Source organism: Xiphophorus maculatus, chromosome 15 (genome assembly GCF_002775205.1).
Source record: "Xiphophorus maculatus strain JP 163 A chromosome 15, X_maculatus-5.0-male, whole genome shotgun sequence".
Taxonomy (NCBI): domain Eukaryota; kingdom Metazoa; phylum Chordata; class Actinopteri; order Cyprinodontiformes; family Poeciliidae; genus Xiphophorus; species Xiphophorus maculatus.
Genome location: NC_036457.1, coordinates 3620453 through 3643604, shown reverse-complemented (window position 1 = coordinate 3643604; position 23152 = coordinate 3620453). Strand labels below are relative to the sequence as shown.

The window sequence follows — 23152 nt, the reverse complement described above, 5'->3', positions numbered from 1 at the left end:
ACGACTAGTCAACTCGACATCGACTCGACTTTTATCATGTTGACGTTGACTAGAAAATATCTTAAATCGTTCAATCTGCTGAGTCAGCAGAGCTTCCTGCCGCGCATCGGGCGGAGGAGAAGCAGGTGGTTTCGTTGAATTCAGCTGTAACCAAACGGGATCCGTTCATAACAGGTTTGGCTTGTGATGTTCCAAAAGCACCATGTAGTCAGTGTGATAATTTGACTCCTATAGTAACTATCCAGAGATCATCAGCATCAGCCGGTGTTTAGAAAAAAAAAGTCAGACCCGACTTTGTGCAACAAACTTTTCCCCGCTGCTCACGAAGAATCTCCATAATAGACTTAGTAAAAGCAGGAGAAGGGGAGAGTGTGTGTGTGTGTGTGTGTGTGTGTGGGGGGGGGGGGGGGGGGGGGGGGGGGGGGGGGGGGTGTCAATATTTGCCGTGAAAATAGCTAATAAAGCCTCCAAGTAGTTGTGAAGGGTTTTTGCGCTTACGTCACTATGACGTCACCGCGACTAGTCGACATCGACTCGACTATTATCATGATGTAGTCGACCTTAAAAAATATGTAGTCGTTCAACCCCTAGTATGTAGAGCAGGGGTGTCAAACTCCAGTCCTCGAGGGCCACTGTCCTGCAGTTTTTAGATGTGCCGCAGGTACGAAATGCTGGAAGGAAATGGCTTAATTACCTCCTCCTTGTGTAGATCAGTTCTCCCAGCCTTGCTAATGACCTAATTATTCTATTCAGGTGTGGTGCAGCAGAGGCACATCTAAAAGTTGCAGGACTGCGGCCCTCGAGGACTGGAGTTTGACACATGTGATGTAGAGGATCTTGTAAAATATGTTTCATGAGATTAAAATCTTTTAATCATGTGGTTTTAGTTTCATTAATCCTAAACTATTTATTTAGTCTTTGTGGTTTGTAAACACTGGTTTGGTTGTCTATTGAAAACATTTCCTATTATGTTTCTATCTCAGATATCAACATAATAGGAAGAAAATGTTATGCAATAGGAAGAAAATTTTGGGGTAGAATAGAGAAACGTAACTTCATATGACTCATTGGTTGGAGTGTAAAGTCTTCAGCAGGTGTTGGGGTTTAGTGTTGTACCTGAAGGAGGAGGCAGCTCTGCCGGAGTGTTGGCTGGTGCGTGGGCCCCTGGTGGGATCTGGATGTTGTTGTAGTTGGATGCAGGGGGGCCCGTTGGACCTGATCCCGGATCCTGTGCAAAGCCGATACCTGGAGCTGGACCTTGATCCTGATTCTGGTTTTGTGAGGGAAGATCTGCCCTGAAGGAGCCTCCATGTGAGAAGCTCTGTCCTGAGAAACCTTCCACTCCAAAGTCTGAGAGGCAGAAAGAAAACACATTGGCTTGTTTAAACAGCCTTCATTATTTATACCAAGTTTGTAGATTTTCCCATCTTTGCCAGTAGCTCTAATATTAATCTGCTTTGACTTTTCACTGATTAGAATTGCTTCTTTTACGTTTTTTCAACTACAGCAGCTCTCTGTGCATTTTAAAGCAGGAACTGAGCCCCGTTTCTATAGGATTCAGTGTAAGTGGGTTAATTAACCTCTGGAGAGCAGCATACTGTGTTTAACACACATTCTGGCTCCCACTCCCTCCACCACACAAATATATCAGTGGTGGTTACAGAAAGACCATTGTCTCCCCGCAGCTCCGCTCTGACTTTCCATTGGCTGGGAAAGGGACGTGTTGAGCAAGAGGAAAGGAATGGATGGAGGGTGGAGGTAGGGGACCGAAGAAAGGAAACAACTTCCACCGCCGGGCTGCAGAAACAGAAACGAGGTGTTATTGGTCCTGGTTACCACAGGAACATTTGTGTTCGAGCAACATGTTGCATTTCCAGCAGTCTGTCTACAAGTTTCCTTCTGGCTTTCCAGCAGGTAAACATTGACGTCATGATGCTATTTATGGTGAGAAGTCATCATATGGCGAGAAGCATGAGAACATATATACAGCATTCGTCCTCAACCAGAAATAAACTGGGGGAAAGGCCTAAAAACTAAAAAGTCTCCATGAATTTATCGCATTGTTTATCAATTATGGTGATAAATTTTGATTTATTGTTGTCACGATAAATTAAGTTCCAGTTTATGAAGATTAAAATGTCCAAAAACTGTCAAACAAGTGATTCCAAGTGTGTAGGATGATTTAAAAGCGCCTTGAAAAAGATTGTTTGATGATAAACATCACTGCCAGTTTCCCAGAGTTTGTCCTTAAAACTAAGACGAGTCACTGAGTCAAAGAAATGAACGGACCTCCTACAGAGCCTGTCTGTCTGCAGAGGGAGCGAAACTCCTCATCCTCACTCGATCCAAACACAGATTATTTCTTTTCCAAAAGCCCATCAGGAGGCAGGAAAGTAAAAAATGGGTTCTGGTGAAATAGTTTCAATATATGGAATTCAGTCAAACTGTTTAAATTCTATTCATGGCAATATAACCAGAAATATATTTCAGAAGAGGAATGGGGCCTGGAGCTGAAGCGTCGCTGATGAGATAATAAATCAGCTTTATGACATTCATAATTATTCTCAAAACACCTCAATAAAATAAAATATACTAAAATATCTCCATTTTAAAGCCGTAAGTGAACTGGTAAATGAAACCTAGCAAGGACTTTCAAGAACCGTTCTGAGACGAAACATTGCTTCAGGTACAATTTTCCCAACGTAATAAAGAACTGTACTATAAGAATGTGGGTTTAAGTGTGAAAGACCATAATGGTGATGACTAACATATTTTAAGACATTTTATGAGATATATTCTGCTTTTTGAAGAGTGTTGAGAATAGAGCAGAAAAATGATTTGGGTCACACTTGCCTGCTGTGTGAAAGCAGCCTTAATCTCCATGAAACTTTTCATTAATATGTATATTTTCCTCAACAAATACTAACATATTTGGTGTTTTAACTACTAAAATTAGCTATAAGTGTTTTAAGAGGAGTTCTTCAGTGTTGGCGGACTCCAACTATGCATGGACAGTTGTAGACACTGTCCAATGAAAAAAAATGTAACCTTCAGTAAAATACTCAGACAAGGGCGAGGCAGACAATAACATCAGCTATAAGTTAGTGGGAATGAACTACCATGATGTCATCATTGTCAGAGAGACAACAGAGCATTCTGGGAAGAGAAAAAACACAAGCTGTTAAAGTGAGATGGTAACACCAGCAGACGTTGGGGTGTTTTCTGACAAGTTGACGTCATTGTAAACCGGCCATGTTTTGGGGTCAGACAAACCCAAATGTATGTGGCCTGAGTGAGTGTGGCCCAGCAGATGGGCTTTGTTTCAGGGAGGAATTTCACTGACTTAAGAAGCATGTTGCAAGTTTCCTCTTCCAGGGAGGGAAACAGGTTTCAGTCCAAACGTGCTTATGTCAAAACAAATGTCTGGTTCTGTTCCCAAGAGGCTTTTTATAGAATATCAAACTTTTATAATGAACTAAGAAAGTCAGAACAGATGTTGCAGATTCCCAAGGGTTGAAGGAAAAGCTCAATGTTGGGTGAAGTCATCAGGGTCTGGGATGATTCAGTGATTACAATGCTTCACGGTCCCAATGAAAACACAGAATACTAATCCGTTCACACTTAACCGTCCCAGAAGGTTTTTAAACTCCTGAATCACTCTGATCCATCTAGGCCTCCAACATCCTAAGACAAACAGTCTGCTGTGCTCCTTGATACAATCTCAACTCTTTTACATGTTTTCTGTGATAACACACAACCATCTGGGCTATTTTAAAGTGAGTCTGTCACAGCCATTAAAGAAACACACAACTAACCCAAAAAAGGTCTTAGGGATTTTCCATCAACTAATAAATCAGCAGTGGAAGAATCCAGGATAAAAAAAGAAACCCAAACTGGACCAAGCGGGTCAGAAACATGTTGGCCTTTTCAGTTTGACAAACAGAAAGAAAAGTTGCAGAAGATTCATGCTATGATAATAACATTTTAGATCAAACCTGGTTGGTTTGGGTTATTTTGTTAGGTTTAGTTGGAGCTGCGTTAGCAATGTTAGCTGGCTTGGTTGGGTCAAGTTGCTTACTGGATTTCTTGGTTGGTTGGTCAATTAGTGGATTAGGTTGCTTGCTTAGTTTGTGTTGGGTTCTCTGGTTGGTCTCAGGAATCTCTTACAGCTTAAAATGTGATGCTGCTTCCTTACATGATCTGTCTGCTGAAAGAATAATGATACTGATGTGCATTTCTGTGGCTAGATGTGATTTAAAATGTTGAATAGGCTAAAAAGACTCACAGTGGCCATTGGCAGCATCGTTGCCTTGCAGCAAAAGGTGAAAGGACCTCTGATTAACCCTAAATAAAGTTCAGCAACTTTTTACTGACATTTTACCTTTAAATACCTCAGAGGGATCTGATTGGTAAAGGGTAACAGTCAGGATAAGGATACAAAACAAGAAAAATCATGAAAATCTTGTGTATTTGTCTCATATCTGGGCTGCGGTGCAGGACAGTAAAACAAACCTTTTGGGAAATTGTACTGTGGTCAAAACAAAGATAGGTGAAATATTACCAGTCTCTATCGGTAAAAACTCTACCAGAAACAAAATTACTGTAAGAGGAAAGTCTTTGTTCAGCACAACAACGACTCAAAGCAACTGAGAATCTGCTGGTTGGTGTGAACACAGATGAGCACATGAGACGTCCTGGCAGTCCAACAGGTGGTTAACCCAAAAACACTCGGCGTTGTAAGGCAAATAAAAAAGTGCTTTGACAAAGTAACACATTAAGGGTGATTTTGTGTCTTTTAGGTCACATTAATGTCGGAAAAAGTCCTGAAATTATATTTACAAACACCTCTGGTACTTCAACTGAGTGTTAAAGTTGCTTTTTTGTCTTTTGTCAAGAAATTTAGTCCACTGTGTGTGGGTAGAGGTCACAATGAGTCTCTGCTAAATGATTCTTATCTTTTGAATTACTTTCTGCAGAATCGAGTTTCCAGTCCATTTTCCCCCAACAAAAAGTTGCCCAAACAGTAGCTTTAAAGGTTGTTACTGGGCATATCTTGTCGTATGAGCTCAAACAAAGGGGTTTTCCAAAGCTTTCTTTCTTTAAAAGGTTAAGTTTTATGGTGTAAACCTGCATAAAAGTTCATTGATTTTCAAGGCAGCAAAGGTCAGAGTTGATCTGAAACTGATATTCTTTTTTCTTTTAAGTCATTTCTTATTCACGCAATAAAAAAAAGAGACTTCTAAGGCTAAAACATTTAGATCCAATTCTTAAAAAAAAAGAGTTGTTTATATAAAAAGCAGAAACTTGTTGCCTGTGAGAACGTATTACATGACTAATCTAGCCCTCACACTCTCCTAATCTTTCAGAGGCTACACCTCTGACTGCAGGCCTTTCCCGCTCCTGAGAGCTGATAACCAGAACAATGCCATGCCAGACTGAACACACACCGTCACACACAGATTAAACCCCGTCATCTGAGGAAGTGTTCCTTAAAGAAATGGGACTGGGTGTTTGCCTTGTGGAGGAACAGGACTGTATCAGAGGATCTCACCTGCTTCCTCATCCTCATCCATGCCGATGGGGCCGGACTGCGGGGTCTCGCCGTTCTTCAGACAGTTGTGGATGTAGGTGGCCTTCCAGCGGGCGTACTTCCGGTGCTGGATGTTCTGGAAAAGATTAAAACGTCCAATATTTTACAAGTAGGAGGTCAGTCTTGGAACAAAGTGTAACAAAGGAATAAATATTAATTGCTGAAGGATAATCACTGAATCTTGTTTGGTTCGAACTTTATCGCAATTATCACTCTTATTAACTATAAATGAAAGGCTATGTCTTATGTCATAAAGTCAGTTTCAGCACCATTCACTGCCAAACTCAGCATAAATCTCAACCCTGAGGATATTTTAAGGACAGAGACGGTTTCTGGGTGTTTGGTCGATCATTGTAAGTTTTTACCAACTCTTCAGGTCTTTGAGTTACACTAGGCCTTTTACTAAGACGGATCCTAATGTAAGGATGTCTTCCATCATACCAACTTTGAGGCAAATTTTCATTGTAATAAGCCTTAAATAGTTGCTTTCTGTGTCACTCCTATAATAAAAGGGATTTTCTGGAGAACAGGCGATATAAAACTGTGGCCTAATTACTGGAGTCCTGCAGGTATCACTCTAAAACATCACAGTTGCTCTTTTTTAGTGTTGGTGGATGTTTGGAATGTGGGAAAAAGAGCAGAAGGGGTAAAAAGGACCAAGACGGACACATTCACACCGACGTGATGCTGATAAGAGCGACTGTAGAAACACCTGCTTCTTCCAGATAAGTGCCATGTTTTACAGAAACAATGGAGTTTTGGACGAGAGCTGTGTTTGTTTGACCTTGGTATGTCTAAAGGTTGAAGTTGGTCATTTCCAGCAGGGAAAGAAACACTGATGTGATATGAAACTAAAAAAGGGAAGGAAAGGACTTTTCATGTGAACATTTCAAGTAACAGGTGACTAATGGAGAAGATATTCTTTAAAAAAGATGTCTCTTCTGCTTGGGAAGGGGACAGGGTAATGTCCAATACTCTCTACTTCTCTCTCTCCATAACCACCAGCAAAGCTAGCTAGCACCTAGCTTAAAAGTACCAAATGCTTGAGCGCATCTCTAAAATGCTTTTAGCTGCCTACTTTAATCATTTAAAACACCAAATATACCTTAAACATTAGAAACTGTTTTACCACTACTGCATAAGTTAATATCTTAACTTCCTCATCGTGTCTCTGGAAGGTAAAACAAATCAGCAACAAGAGAAATGAATGCTGCTCCTGGATTGGCAGTTTTGCAAATACCACCCAATAATATTAAGTAACATTATGCCCCTTTCAGCTTTCCAAGCTGAGATACTGAGATTTCTAAAAAAAAGCAGCTTGGATAGCCTGGTAGAGCTACATATGCTCTATGAAGAAACCTGCAAATATTCCATAAATAATGCAAAAGTTTTGCTGTTTGTAGAGACAGAAGTGAATACAATTATTTTTAACATAACTGTTAAAAATCCTCTTTTGCATCAAACAAACCTATTAAAATTCTGATTTCCATGCTGAAAGAGTAGCATTGTTGGCTCCTGCAGCTCCACAGAAAGGAAGAGAATCACTATACAAACCGGCTGCTATGTAATTTCATGACAAAAACAATAAAAACATAAATAGCACCAGAATCTTTATAACTAAAACCTCATAATCCTTGCATTGATTAACCAATTATTTAAGTCCTGATCCAGGCAGAGACATGCTAACAGCAACTCACACACTGCCCCTAATTTCACACTCTGGACAGGATAAAATCTGTGAAGGCTGCAACTTCAGGATTAAAACCAGAAAATCATCAGAGACATAAAGCTCTGCTGAAAAAGCCGAACCAGAACCAGAACATCAGCGCAGTGCGACAGCAGAAACCAGCGTCTGCCGGCCGAGTCACAGAGCGTTCCTGTCTGAGTCGAACGGTGTGAACAAAACAAGAGTTCAGCTGATGTTTTCATGACTCAGGAGGAGAGAGTCCAGCTTTGTTTTCTTCAGCCACACACACTATTAATGGACCGATCCATCCGTTAAGCCACGACTAATGGAGAATTTGAATATGAATGTAAACAGAGGAGTTTTCACTTTGTTTTACCTAAAACAAAACTACCATTATAACAGTCTGCAGGCCTCATGAAGACAGAAGCACATAATTATTGGAAACATTTAAAAAAAATATCCTCTTCCCCATAAAACTGTATCAAATTAAGAAAAACGGCAAAAACTCCAACAAAAACAGCCCTGAGACCCCATTTGTGACCCCAAAGTCTCTAAAACATCAGAATTTGCACAACATTAATTTTGTTTCTGTCTGGTTACATCATTCTTTTAAATATTCCACCAAACATTACCAATGCACTGTACTTCACATTTTTGCAAATGTTGGCTGATGCAATATTTGCTTCTCTAGAGACAGTAGCGGTTATGATGATGTCATTGTGGTTGTTTCAGGTTTCATCTGAAATATTCAGCAGGAAGACGAGGAATGGAGAAACATTTTAGATTCAAATGTAAGCTTCAGGTTGAACAGGGAGAATTGAAATTCCTCATCTGTACTTTTTAACTTGATCGATTCAGTTTTGAAATAATCCTAAAGCTAATGTGACGTGAAGGATCGTTTGCCTTTCACTCCCTATTTAATATTTGTGCTACTTTAAATGTAATTAGAAGCTAAGACGGATAAAGTTTAAAGTACGTAAAGTTAATCTGCAGAAATCCATTCGATCCTTTGATAAATATGCCAGAGTGAAGAAATGACTCATTTGCTCTTCTTTATTTAGCCATTAAAAGTTAGCAGAACAAAGATGTTAAAGTTCTGGTTTGTACGTCAGGTGAAGATCTGATGCTGCTGCTGTTCCTGACATGAGTGAGGACAGAACAGCACTTCCTGTTGCAAACACTCCAACAGTTCCCCGTTAATCAGCCTCTCTGTGGTTTGTCATGATTGCTCCTTTTGATTTAATGTCCAACACCTTTGCCCACCATTTATCACAGAATTCAGCAGGACATGTCAGGATCTTTGAACATGTTTGGCTCTGATCACGTCGGGTAGTTTGGCTGAGCAGCAGGAGTTTGGTAATTGCTTACCACTCTGCACAGATTAATGGGAGGATGAATGAAAATGATCGTGGGAAGTTAGTTTTTCAAAACACGAGTCAAAGCTTTCACAACAAACAGCTGAGATAGTATCGCCTGCCAGCTGCAGATAATGTGTTGACCATCAAATGCAACAATGATAACATTGGACAGTCTGAGAGCGTTTTAAGTGATAAATAGAGCTGGGTTTTGTTTGTGCCTTTACTCCGTTTGATCCATAATTGTGTTCTAAATCTAACAGAATGGGGGGAAATTCTTTTGATAACTCAAAGCAGAATGAAATGACGCAGGTTGTTTTGTTTTTTTTGCTGTCTCATCTCACCCACCTCGTCTGAAAGCTCCCCAAAAACAGACAGAACGTCCATCAACAAGCTGGAGGTGTAGAAGGACTTGATCATGTTCCTGCAGAAAGAAAAAGACGTCAGATCAATCATTTTATTCATGTTTCTTCTGGTGTTTTACTGATTCAGATACATTAAGGCCTCCTTCCCATCACCCTAATGTTCACCCCAAACTTTTAACTCCAGTACAATACACACAATACAATACATGGAAAACAAACGTAACACCATACATTTTAAAAAAGTTTGTTTTCTACTGCACTTGAAGAATGAGAAATCCAAAACTCGTGAAAGAAACAGAAGACCTAAAAAGAGCAACGTTGTATATTGTCCTTCAGTGTGTTTGTTTGAGAAGCTGTTAAACTGGCCGATGTGTTTATTGGATGAATAAATTCTTAATTTAGAAGCTGTTTTGAAAAGAAACATCTGCTAAATGATGTGGAAATACAGACAAATTACTCTGGCCCCGCAGCAGACGCCACAGCTGGAACTGAAATAGTTTTGAGGGTTTTAAACTAAAAAAGAAAGACCTCAAACATTGCTGTTCCCACTTCAGAAAAAGCAGACAAATGCCTAAAATGCAACATTTTGGCTCAAAGACATTCAGGATGCTTCAGGTTTGGACTTTGCAGCCTCGTTTTGTGATGCAACATGTTGCTCTGAGCCTCAGCAATCTGTGGACAGAGATGTTGAATTTCTTATGATCAACAGATCAGTACAGACACTTTTAGTTTTATTAGCATCTCATATCCCATTAAGTATAAAACAAAATGGCTTCATGAACTGGAAGCTAATAGAAATCTCTTGTCAAACTTCACAAGCTTTTAAGTTTCGACCCATTTCAGTCAGTTTTTTCTGTCAGGCAGTCGGCTGCTGCATCACAGCCGTTCAACGCCTAGAGGTTTTCTGGGTTTTAGTGGAAAACTGCTCTCATTTACATGACTTCAAAGTGTTGGTCGGGGGTTCAATGTGACGGATGCTCCGACTTCAGGCTGCAGGGAGACATTCAGACATGACGATCCCATTAGCCACGCTGGGTGCCAAGACCCAACAAAGTGCAGAAGCATGCGTAAAAATGTTGGAGATGTTTTTGGTTAGATATTTGACTGTTTATATAAAGCGATTTTATGTCCTTCTGAAGAGTAAAAAAGCTATATGTAACTGATAAAGATCTTATTGTGAGACTAGTTGGTGAGAGAATAAATAAAGTGTCTCGTTAACATTGTTGTAGAGTTAAAACATGTATCTGATCAATTTTAAGTTAAACTTTCAATGCATCATTGTTTCATGTTAACGTTGAGCTTCATAAGCTATTAAGTTTTATGACTAATCCTTATTATTAAGGATTGATTTGAACAAAAAAGAAAATAAGTTTGAACAAGATCAGAATGGCACATTACAAAATACCAGCGCAAATAAAACATTGAAATGTCGCCACGTAAATGATGTTCATGGAGGTTAAAAGTGGATATAAACATCCGAGTTTGTCCCATCATGGAAGCAGAATGAAGACGAGAAGAATGAATAAACTCCATCAGAGGTTGGTTGGGTTTCTACCAACTCACTTCTGAGCTTCAGATTGAATATAATTCTGTTTATTTATGACGGGTTATTTGTGCCTTTGTGTAAACACACTGCAGACGCCTGCTGCTTCTCATTAAACTGCAGGTTGTTTGCGTTCAGCGGAGCAGAAATGTGACTTGATCTTGTTAAACACAGCTGCAGGAAACAGAACGGTTCTGACTGCCTGTTTACACTGACAACATCTCTGATGCTATTCATCCTGTACAACCTGCTGCTTGCCCCTCACACCTACCGCTACCATTAGGAGGGAAATCCAACCCACCTGGCCTGGCTTTCATTAATGTTTCAGTTGTGTTGGTAACAAGAGAGAGGCTGATCTGTTTTAGGGATGGAAGTACCAATCTATAAGATCTTATAGAGGTTTTACTGAAGTTTCCATAAACAATTTATTAGATTTAGGTAAGTTTTGGGAGCTTTTTACAATTATTTTCTTTTATTCAAGAGCTGAAATGTAAATTAAGCTGCACATTTAAAACAGCAAAGCTTTATTGGAGAGTGGCCACAGAATTAATTCATAAGAAACCCTTAAGACATTTGCTAAACATTTGGAAGGTCTCCTGATGGGTAATGAATGAAAGCATGGTGGCGGCAGTGTTATAATGTGGAAATAGTTGTGATCTCAGAGGGCCACTGGATGCCTTCTCTCCATACTGGGGGAGCTGCACAGGGCCCTGGTTGGATTTAGAAGTTTAAAAGCATCATAAAAGGCATCTCTCACTCTGGACATCCGACCTTTGACCTGCTCCTGGCAGGGAAATGGGACAAACTGGTTTTATTCCACAGCATTACTTAACTCTGCCAATACACAATATTTTTAAGGTAGGTGCAGTAATGATCACCAAAATGCTTGTATATATATGTAGTCATTTCTGTAGCCTATTTAGGAGCTTATTCACTGACCTTCTCAAGACTGATGGACCTTACGGGGAGCAGAGCCCAGTCCTGATGTGATGGAGTCTCTCTTTCAGGGTTAGGGATTATGGTTAAAGGTATAGTGTGAGTTGAGGTTAAAATTTATGGTTAGCAATATACTGGCTATGGTAGAAGTTAATGTTTGGGTTGGGCATAAATGCAGTTACTAAAATGAATGGAAGTCAATAAAAAGTCCTAAGTTGAGTAGAAACACAAGCTTGTGTGTTTTTGTGTTCCATTTTATATGCTTCATTTTCCTCTTTTGCCTTTTTTAATGTAAAAAAGGTGATTATTGTTTTTTGCATCATCTACAAATCATTTGTCAGAGGTGTTTGTGTGGATAAGCTCAATTTAATGTGGCCACACTCTTCTATCCTTTGGCATCATCTGTCAAAATTAGCTGCATTTCCATTATGAATGTCCATAAAAATTGTGTCTATATTATGCTAGTGTTGAAAAAACACAATTCTCCAATTGGTGTTTTCATTAAATAAGAAAGTCAATTAAAATCACATGAATAAGTTCGTTCACATGATAAGTGATTAAAAATCTTGCCACGCCGTCATCCTATGACCACTTCCTGTTGCTGTCTTTGTCTCTTCTGCCAGCAATAACGTCTGGCTGTTGGTCATGACTCAGGTGATGCAGAAAAGGCGTTTCCTAGTGCAAAAACTTTGCAGTGAAAAATGTGACTTTTCTTTTTCAAAATTGCTGCATTTCCATTAAACAAATTTATTTTTGTAATTCCAATTTGTGCAACAACACGGTCAATGGACACACAGCTACAGTCCTGGAAGTATTGTAACACAGAGCTGCTAACGGCGCCCTGTAATCAAATGTTTTGTTTTGTGAAGGAAACAGGAAGTAAAAGTCTCCAGACTGCTGCAGTGAAGCTCACGTATAAACTAAGTAACCTGACACAACTGTTTACATGTAGACCTGAACATGTGGTCTGAAGTGAAAAGTCTTTGCATGAGACACCGCCTGTTGCTAGGAAACGAAAGGTTCAAAGGACGTGAAACATGAAGTCATGCTGCGCGAGAGCATGTTGTGTCTGAAAGCCGTGAGCATAAAACGCAGCCAGATGTGGCGGTGGTTGGTGGAGTAAACAGCTGGACAACAAACATCATCGGATTCAGAAGCAAACTGTGCTGATCTGACAGAGCAAACGCATCATAATCAAAGTGTTGACATCGCGGAGCAGCCCGACCGGCCTGCGTCGTCTCCTATCAACCAATCGTCTTCTGTCATTTCCTTACTTGTGGAACCGTTCTGCTCTGTCCTCGTTGTCGGCGTACAGGAACAGCTTTAAGGCGTAGTTTTCGATGTGAGCGTTGCCGACCACCTCCTGAGTGATGGAATCGTTTTCATTCAGCTCCTTCTTCATCTGCAAAACAAACATCACACAGTCGGTGGAAAAACTCTGATCTTAGCTTCCTGTTGGCTGATTTGTTGTAATCTGGTGTTTAACTTGCAGATTAAAACCGTTTGGTGCCAAAAAGGAATTCAGAACGTAATCCGGTCCACATTCCAATCAGTTTGGCGGATGGAAGTTTTTATATATTGTAGAAAGGATTAAAAGAAAGTAATCCAGAACCTTAAGAACTGCTTTCTCCAAAGTGAGCGCCATCTAGTGTGACGTCAGACTCATGTTTTCTCCAGTCCTTTCAGCTCCATTCTTTCTCTCTGTTACTGTGTCCAACAGGGCTTCAGGTTTCTAGTAAAAGCACTAAAGAAACCACTCTGGTTTCCCCCGGTAGGTGGACCCTGAGAGGCCTGAATAGATACTCTGTTCTCTGGTTTGATCAGTGGATGTGTTAAGCAGCACAGGAATGTAAAACCATGCAGGGAACATAAAGAACCTGGGATCAAAGGAATATCTTTCTCTCTGGATTCCATGTTAGTGTTAAGCTAATGTTTCATCGGAAAAAAACAGCTTCACTTTGGAAATGCAACGATAGTCAGATATTTGTAAAGGTTGTTTAGGATGCTTATTTCAATAAACATGTAAAGTGGTGGAAGGTGAAGGTCACTTCTTCCAAACAAAGACTGGTTCTGAATCACGGAACCATCAAACATCAAGGACTTTAGCTATTACACAAACTCCTTGGACATGTCTGCTCTTTCTTGGTTGTTTTTATATTTCGATATTTCAGGTCATCAAAACAAATTAGGAGTGGATGTTTTGAACAAATGCAAAGGCAGTCATAGATTCTGAGCTCAGTTAGCAAGACGTTGAAGCTCAAAGAAACAGATATTGCAAATTTTGACAATATACTGCAGTGGAATATTATCTAGACAATATTTACCAATAATATCCCAATGTAATGTTTTACAGCTCTAGATGGAATAATAATGATAAACATTTAAGAGAAGAAAATGTCATCTTCAGATTCTCCTAATCAATTAACTATCTTTTGATTAACTGATTAATAATTTAATAGCAAAAGATGTATTTTTTTTTCCTTACATCACTTGAAGAGTTCTGGGTAGAGATTTTGACAGACAAAAAATGTTTTTAATCTTAAATGCACAATGTATGTATATACTGTGTGTATATATATATATATATATATATGATATACATTATGCATTTACTGTATATGCACAATTAGTTGATTTGGTAATCAACTAATTTGATCACCAGATTAGTTGTTGATTATTTCAATAAGAAAAGATTACAAAATAACACATTAACAGTAATGAACTCTGGCCATGTGCTGATAATGATATAAATTTGTGTGATGAATATACGCAGACTGAGAACGGAGCTTTGAGGAACTCCACAAGTTATATATTGTCGCTCATATTTACACAAATAACAGAAAGTACTTCCTTTAGTAGCGTACCCAACGCATCACTAAAAACAACATAAAATGAGACAGAATGGTACTTTATCATTTCATGTCTGTACTGAGATTCACCTGTTAATCAGAATCAAACAGACCTCAGTGACTGACAGCAGTCTGGGCTTCAGAATGAAACCAGCTTTTAAACAAATGATTTCTACCTCCCCAGAGAGAGCGAACCGTCTGAGACCAGAGCCGACGATGACAGAGCAAAACAGATTTAATGAGTCCAGCTGAACCAGTCAGCAGGGAGAAGCTGCGATGGCTAATGCGCCGATTCATTTATTCTCTAGGAAGATCCCAGCTTGTATTTGTAAAACTCTTTTAATGGCAGGAAAAAGACAAAAAGTCATCTTCAACTTTGATGAAATGGAAACATGTCGGATGTGTCTCACTTCTTCTATTCAACCCAGATGTTTTTAGTCCTAATTTTAAAAGGAGTCCATCATAGCTTGGTGATGCATCGTGAAACTTAAAACCATGCCGGATAGCTGAGGACGGCTAACGAGTCTGAAAACTGAAGAACTGCATCAAAGCTGAGGATGTGACTCTGCATCCAGACTGTGACGTTATTAAGATCTCCACAGCTTCTGTAAAAGCTGTCTGCAGGGTAAACTGGGTCGACATTAATTGGCTCCGAGTGATTAATAAGGAAAGTCCTGCAGCTCTTCTTCTCTCTTCTGCTGCTGCACAGACCAGGTTTATGTACGGTTTATAGAACTGCCAAAAGTTGCTGCACAGAAACTCTAAAAATGTGGAAACTCTTGAGTTGACGTTTGATTAAGGTGATGAAATTCTTCTTTCCTGCACCATCTATGAAATGTTCATCGTTAAGGCAGCCAGTGTCATCGTTTGTCCAAATACCTTTTATAGAAACAGATATGATTGCTCTGAACAAGCATTTTGTATAATCATGATTACTTATAACAATAAGTTTGGAACTATGATGCATTTATTGCACATGAAGAATATTTTACCTGAATCTTCCCTTAAGAACATTTTATTCAAATGAAGTCAACAATCTCTATTTAAATATAAAAACTAAATGACTTCTGGTTTTATGTCTTTTAATTATAGCATTACTCAGATGTATCTGTATGACGGTTTACAGATCATACATGACACTTGTGTAGTTTACTACAACTACTGGTAAATTATTTGCCAAGTCTGAATATTAGGAAAACAGGTGATAAAATTATTGAATGTTGTGATAAATAATAAAAGTGTTTCATAGCAAACACAAACCTCAGAAATTGTTTATTCATATCTTGGAGAAAAAAAAAATGTCCGTCTTAACATGGTTTTAGTGACTTCAGTACTTCTTTACCTTTTACAATTTCTTATTCATCTAAAAACAACCATCATAAATTGTATTTCAGGCACAGAGAATCTGAATGTATTGTACTTAAATAATCAGGTAACATTTACTGCCGTCCACATAATTCTTGCAAAATGCATATTACCAGAACAAATTGTCCACATATTCTTAGCTCTATTATTTGTGATAAACAAATACAATGTTTTCTTTCCTTATTTTTTCCTTTTTCATTGTCCTTTTCTTTTTCCCATTTTTCATTTTTCTTTTCTCTTACCCATTTATTTTTTCTCTTTCTTATTTATTTTTTTCCATTTTCCTCTTTTCTTGACCCCTTCTTTCTTCTTTGAAAAGAAAAAATTTCCCCTAAAATCAGTGGTCTTGTTACAGATTGTGGGTTTCTGTTATTTTGAACAGGCTGCAGAGTGAAATGGACTCTGTGGCCTTTCTGAAAAAGCTGACAGTCTGACCCCAGTCCTGAGTCTGTTTCTTGTTGATCAAACCAGCGCTCTGACTGCAGGACTTAACCGAAGAAACTTAAGATTTTTAATTGAAATGATCAGAAAAAGGCATAACATACTATAAAGTGGAAGGATTGCATAAACATATATAATATACAACACAAGTGATGCAAAAAGTTAGAAAGGATGATTATACTGGTTCTCAAAGAGTCTCTGTGGACTGGAGATTTAGATGAAGGAAGACACAACCTCCTGCAGAGCCTAATGCATCCCACCATGAAACTCTGATCTCCAGCTAAAGTGCAGCTAATGGCAGGAATTACCTGCACTTTGCCAAACTACCCGTCCCTGGCAGCCTAGATGGGATCGCACACAGAGAGGAGGAGGAGGAGGAGGAGGAGGAAGACTCACCGTCTCCAGCTGGTCCATCAGCTTCACCAAGAACTTCCTGCACTCCGGAGTCTTGCTGTCCAGCTTCATGCCGGTCTGCATGGCGTAGAGCCGACCTGCAGCAGGAGGACGGACATGTTGACAGAACTTTAAAGAACTCGGGTTTATCCTTCATTAGTGCCTTTAAAAGCCAACAGAGAGAATTACAACTTCATTAACGTGTTTTCAGTGCTACGTATTTAACCATTTTATTTCAAAATCAAACAGTCATTTCAGATTAATTATCTTCAAAAGGTGAATGATTAGCTACTTTCTGATGTACAATAAATTCATTTGAAAGATTTTTTAAATTCCTGTAATTTCTGAGGAAACTAACTGATTTTTAAAAATAATAAATATCATCACAAAAGTAAATTAACATATTTTTAAAGAGTATTTTATTATTTCAAGGTCTTCTAAAAATTATAATTTTGGAATAAATTTTGCTTCTCTTAAAAAGTTCCACATGTTTTCAGAGGAAATTTGTTTTCTTAAGCCATAATTATTTATTTCACTAAGTATTTTCTTTAAGTCACATCTGTTATAAGACTTATTTTTAAAAGACTTTTAGTTTTTTGAAAATCATTTACTTTCCACTGTTTCCTTTAAGGAAAACTCTTTAAAACGTAATCTTTTAAAATCACATCATAATTTTCTGTCCTTATATTTTTTCTTTTAATTTCTAAATCTGCATTACTTTATTTTCAGTAGCATTTTTCAAGGTAAATGCAATAATTTCAGGGATTTTTTTTTTTAATCCAGATTTTCTGATTTATTTTAAAGAGGAGTTGATTCACATTATCAGTTACTATCAATTGTTAGTTTTCTTTTCTAAATCCAAAAATTCTTAAGACATTTTATTACACAACAATTATTCATTTTAGAGAATTTGTCCTTTTTAGCTGCATTAATCTATTCACTGGAATTTTAAGTTTCACACCAGAAGATCTTTTTACACTGAAATAAAAATGGATTTTCCTAACATTTACTAACAGTAAAGTACTTTTATTTTTGACTGAAAAATGTTTTGACAAACTTAAAAGTCCCATTATCGTCACAGATCTCCTATTTGCTGTTGCTCTGGTTCGGAGGATATTCACCGTTTTTAGGCGTTAATTCTGCATTTATTATATTCATTAACTAAAGTTTTTCCTGGCTGCAGGTCAGGTTAGTTATCAGTGATGTTTACCAGATGCAGTTTGACTGGTCAGTTAAATGTCTCTGTCGTGTTTTGGGCTGCCTCATTGCCTTCGGCAGCGCTCTGTGTTCAGCGTCATCGTCCTGCACAGCAACCAGCAGAACAAAGTTCCCGTTTCACAGAGGCAGCGTGGAGACGGGCTGGTCTGCGTGGCAGCAGCAGGACTTGCGCTGCTCACAGCTTCCAGAACATGGATGCTGCCCTGCAGCGCAGGAAGCCACGCACAAACAAAGGCTTCTTCTGTAGAAGCAGCTGGACGGCCTCCCACTCGGCCCATTCCTCCCAGTTTGCCCAGTTCAGCCCTTGCTGGTCAGCTTACAGGAATCTCTCCTAACTTGCAGCTTTAAGACCAGCTGATATTTGTATTTCCTGGTTTTCTCTGAGATGATCTCAGCATCATTTCTTTCTGTCCTGCTGTTTGCTACTTCCTGTTCAGGACGATGAAGACTTCCTGCTGCTGACCACAGCTCAGATAAAAATGGAAACTGCTCTAACGTTGTGTGAGAAAGGCTAAAAACTTTTTTTTCCCACAGCAGGTGTGAAACGCAGCACTGCTGAGGCAGGACAGAACCTGTCTTCATTCTGAGAAATATCCAGCCAGAAATAGAAACGCTCTGCTGATCAGCTCCGGTGACTTCAGCCTCTATCTGCAGCCGTTTCCTCTTCACTGACGTACAAATGTTTTAAAGGAGTTCAGAACATTTTGATGTCAAAACTATAAACTTCTCCAGGAAACATTTTCCATTTCTTTACCCAGTTTTGAAGCTTAAATAAAAAAAAGCTTAATCTTTTGAATTTATCACAAATATTTCTGCATTGATCAGACTCAGAATAACTAATTATTTATGTATGTATGTATGTATGTATGTATGTATGTATGTATGTATGTATGTATGTATGTATGTATGTATGGATGGATGGATGGATGGATGGATGGATGGATGGATGGATGGATGGATGGATGGATGAAATGATGGACTGAAGGAGGGAAAGACAGATAAACAGATGAATGAATGACAGACTGATGGATGAAACAGGAAATAAAGTTTGGATTAATTTTTCCATTTCTCTTTTCTTTTCTCCTCCTTTCACATGGAAAACACTTCAATGAACTTCCAGAGTTTTCCAGGATGTTTCCAGATTCTGTTGATGTTATAAGTTAAAAGGTGGATATGAGTTCTTCCTGACTCTGGAACGGTTTCCAGAGGTCCATTAGCTCTAAAGAACAGCCTGGACGGTTCTGACCCGCATCTTTAAACCCAGCAACGTGTTAAATCGGGTAACACAATGAAAGCTCATAGACTGCACATTAAATCAGCCCACAAGCTGCTTCCATAAGCATCCAGTCGCTCTAAATGGGGCTAATATTTGCAGAGTAGTAAAATATTTACATTATTGCTGCCAAAGTAAAACCTGACCAGAAATCTCACTATCAGAGGATCAGAACGAGTCATAACTCACAAATACTGGCAGCAAAATCAGAGCTGGAGTCATTAACAACGTCAGCGACCCAATCAGTGTGAAACGGTGTTTGTAACGCAGCCAAACAGCCGAGCTGCAGGTGAGTTCTGCAGAATCATTACAGCTGAATGAATCATGGTTCTGACAGCCGCTGAAAGGGATTGCACCGCTCCGAGCATCAGCTGGGTCATCTGCAGGCTGACACGCTGATTAAAGAGATGGATAAAAGCTTCAGGACTCTGATGAGAGTTCTGATCAAATACATTCCTATCGGACGGGTTTTTTTCTGCGTTTATGAAAATGTCTCAATCACTTCTCCAGTTCTTCCTGAGCCAGATCCAGCTGCCTCATCTTTAACTGGTGCTGCATTTACTGTCTGAAAGACGTAGGAAATCCAGACCACTTGCACATCATGAGGAGATCTGAGTGGAAACTAGACTGGAGCTCGTTCCTGAAGCTGCTTCTGTCATAAAGCCTGACCGTCTGCAGAGAGGCGGCTCAGAACCCAACGAGCCCCAGCTGGCCCAGCGGTCCAAACACTTGGTGCTGCTGACCTCCAGTGGCCTGGCGCCCTCACTGGGCCACGTCTGACCCGCATCCAACCCAAACTCCAGGCCTCTACTGGACAACATGGTGGCACAGGAAAGAAATTTAACTTTGGTTTTCAGAGTAACAGATCAAAGTGTAAATATGTAACCTTTACAGGAAGCACATAACATAGCAGAGACATTTGCACATCATGAGGAGCTCATTCGCTGCTCCTTCACATCGAGAGGAGCCAGTTGAGGTGGCTCGGGCATCTGGTCAGGATGCCTCCTGGACGCCTCCCTGGTGAGGTGTTCCGAGCACGTCCCACCGGGAGGAGGCCCCGGGGAAGACCCAGGACACGCTGGAGGGACTATGTCTCTCGGCTGGCCTGGGAACGCCTCGGGGTTCCCCCGGAAGAGCTAGAAGAAGTGGCTGGGGAGAGGGAAGTCTGGGCCTCCCTTCTGAAGCTGCTACCCCCGCGACCCGACCTCGGATAAGCGGAAGAAGATGGATGGATGGAGGCATTTGCATGTATTTTAATAAAAACCGAAAAATAAGGTTTCATGTGACAGAGCAGAGTCTCTGGAGCGCCACCTGAAGGTAAAAGTTTAAACAGTTTGTGTCCAGGATGTGTGGGGTCTGCAGAGAATGTACTCAAAGGGTGAGTTGTGGGGAAATATATTGATAAAACTACACGTTAAACTGTTAAAATATGAATAAATTAGTGTATCTGCATCCAATGAGAAATCCCTAAAGTAATACTGAACATGTTTTCACATCAATGTAATCTGGCAGAATACAGATAAAAACTGCTTTGATGTGAATGATAAAACAATATTTAGGCATGCAAATGCTTATTTTTTAAGCCTGGTTCTGTCAGGAGGGATGGGCCAGAACTCCAGCTAACTAATGTGAGAATGGTGTGGAAGAAAACCCAAAACATTTAACTCAAGTCAGACAGTTTAAAAAACAATCATCCCTAACACTGAAATAATTTTGAAGAAAATAACCAAAAAAGTCTAAAAAATGTTCTTGTTAAGTTTTGGGGCTTTTAGCAAATAGGAAAATAGTAATTCTGACCCAGTTTAAACTGATTTTACTTCAGTGTGTAAAATTCTGCTTTCAATTGGGTATAGAAAAGGCCGACTGAAAAATAAATTAGATGCTTTTTAGAAAATTACCAATCAAACTTGAAAGTTTTTTCTGAGAAACAACTTTTCCAATGATGACAACAATCACCAAGCATTTCAAAGACTTCAAAGCTTCAACCGCATCTGCTCAAGAGTGGAGCATCAATCACTGAGTCCTCTGTCTGAGAGCACTCACAAATATGACTAGATTAATTTCCTTTTGATCCCAGGATGCAGATTGGTGAATCAGAACCAGAGGAAGTGGAAACAAACGCGAGGTCACAGCTGCTGATTCAGGATAGTTCAACGCAGTGACTCAACGTTCCGGAGAAATCTAAAGGTTTCCACAAATGTTACAAAAAGCATGACGCAGCTCTTCGTTATTATTTTAATTATGTCTAAAGGGAAGTTTAAATTCACCAGATTTTAAACTTTGATCCTTCGTTTGAACCTGTTTGTTGTGCAGGTCGTTGGTCGGATCAGCTTTGATATTCCAATTAAATCTGGATGACAATTCTATTCAGTAACTTCCTGTAATGTTTCATCTGTGCAAACAGATGCACAGACCTGTGCACCTGTTTGCAACTAGCCTTAAAGACAGCGCCTAGCCTTAAAACTAACTACTGCACATCAGGTTGACGTTACTCAGTTACAGGGTGTGTCCATGCTCAGTCATCTTTCAAAGTACCTGGCCAACCAGATCCTTCAAAAGATGCAGCCTCTGAATTTACACACACCTTTACAGGAGCTGGCAGTCATTAACGCAAATCAATAATATGTACAAAGTCATTAAAGGTTATTGCAGGATGCTACATACTTCTGAGTCAAATTGCAGAAATTTTAAAGTTTTTTTTTAATTCCTGCAATGTTTAAAGTTTTTAAACCTCTTTAACCGTGAACCAACCAGGAAATTTTTCTGCCACATCTTTATTGTCGCTTCATTCCTGTTATAAATTTAGATAATAATTTAGCACATTTTCTTTGAAATTTATCTTGTTTTTTTCAACCAAAAGAAGTTATATTTGAACATCTGAAATAAATAATATTTGTCAACATTTATTTTATGAGTCTTTACTTTGGATTTGTTCAGATTCAGAGGTAATTTTCTACTTTAGTTTATTTCAAGTAAATGTTGTTTTGTGACTTAAGTAGTTATTATAAAACCGCAGGACGTTAACCTAAAGTTATGTTTTGATCAGTTTTCTGTCCTGCCTCCTTTAGAGATCCATTGGATATAAACTGTGAGCAGTTTCTGTATTGTTTTGTTGAGGCTTTAGAGCACCACTGTAGAGGGGTTCGGTACATTCCTGCAGGTTGAGCCATTTGTCATCAAGCGGACAACCTGAACCTGCTGGACAGAAACTTTAACCTGCTGCGTCATTCTGAAACAATGAAATGTCTGACAGACTTGCAGACACTTGCTCATGCTAACAGAAACTTCACAGAACATGTAGCCATTTATAAAAGTCAGAATCCAGCCTAAAGTTAAGAATGTCAGGAGAAACCTTCCACCTTAAACAGTAGTCAGGATTGTGCTACGGAAGCGTTGGCCTTTTCCTAAAGTTTGAACTGCCCAAACGATAACCGGTCACTCACAATTAACTATTTTTATCCCGCCGGTGTTCATCACTAAGGAAATGTCGCTCTGAAACACTTTGAATAAAAGTTAAAGCCAAAGCAGCCGCCCTGTTTCCAAGTAAACAAAGCCGAGGAGCTAACAGCTAGCGTTAGCTGAGGACTTACAGTAATAAGTCACCACCGGGTCCCGTTTCTCATGCTCCTGAGCGGTCCGCAGATGGTGCTGGATGGCTCTGAGTTGGGCTGGTAAAGCCATGATGGTCCAAAAACTCCTCCACAAGACACAAACTCGGTGGAAACGGTCAGTGTTGTTGTTAGCAGTGTTTGTGTCGCTTCCGCCTCTCCGTCCAATAGGAGGCAGCCATCCAATCGTCAGGGATGACGTAACCCCTTAAAGAGGGGAAGATCACGTGACCAATTCTGGCGGGCCACTACGTCATAAACTTACTTCTTAAAACTTACATTTTAAATGATTACCTGAGTGGATAGACATTTATTTTACCATCACAGTGACAGTTTTTCTATACATTTCAGAACCGGACTAGGACTTTTTCAGCTTTTTCACATTTTTATGTTAAAGATACAAAACAGAAAAAAATAAAATAAATTAAAATAAATACAAATAAAAAATATAATAATAATAATAATAATAATAATAATAATAATAATAATAATAATAATAATAATAATAATAATAATAATAATAATAATA

At 39.2% G+C, this 23152-nt stretch overlaps 1 protein-coding gene across 1 annotated transcript in view; it reads right to left on the bottom strand.

Moving 5' to 3' along the window:
• The window catches only part of vta1 (vesicle trafficking 1), a 40334-nt gene extending 17533 nt beyond the window's left edge, over window positions 1-22801 (bottom strand). Inside the window, exons 1-6 of the mRNA XM_023347920.1 lie at window positions 22606-22801; window positions 16528-16622; window positions 12751-12878; window positions 8981-9056; window positions 5552-5666; window positions 1117-1350 (exon numbers count right to left, since the gene is read on the bottom strand). Of these exons, the coding sequence (XP_023203688.1) occupies window positions 1117-1350; window positions 5552-5666; window positions 8981-9056; window positions 12751-12878; window positions 16528-16622; window positions 22606-22696 (739 nt within the window). The 5' untranslated portion in view covers window positions 22697-22801. The remainder of the gene's footprint in view (window positions 1-1116; window positions 1351-5551; window positions 5667-8980; window positions 9057-12750; window positions 12879-16527; window positions 16623-22605) is intronic.
• Window positions 22802-23152: the final 351 nt, after the last annotated feature.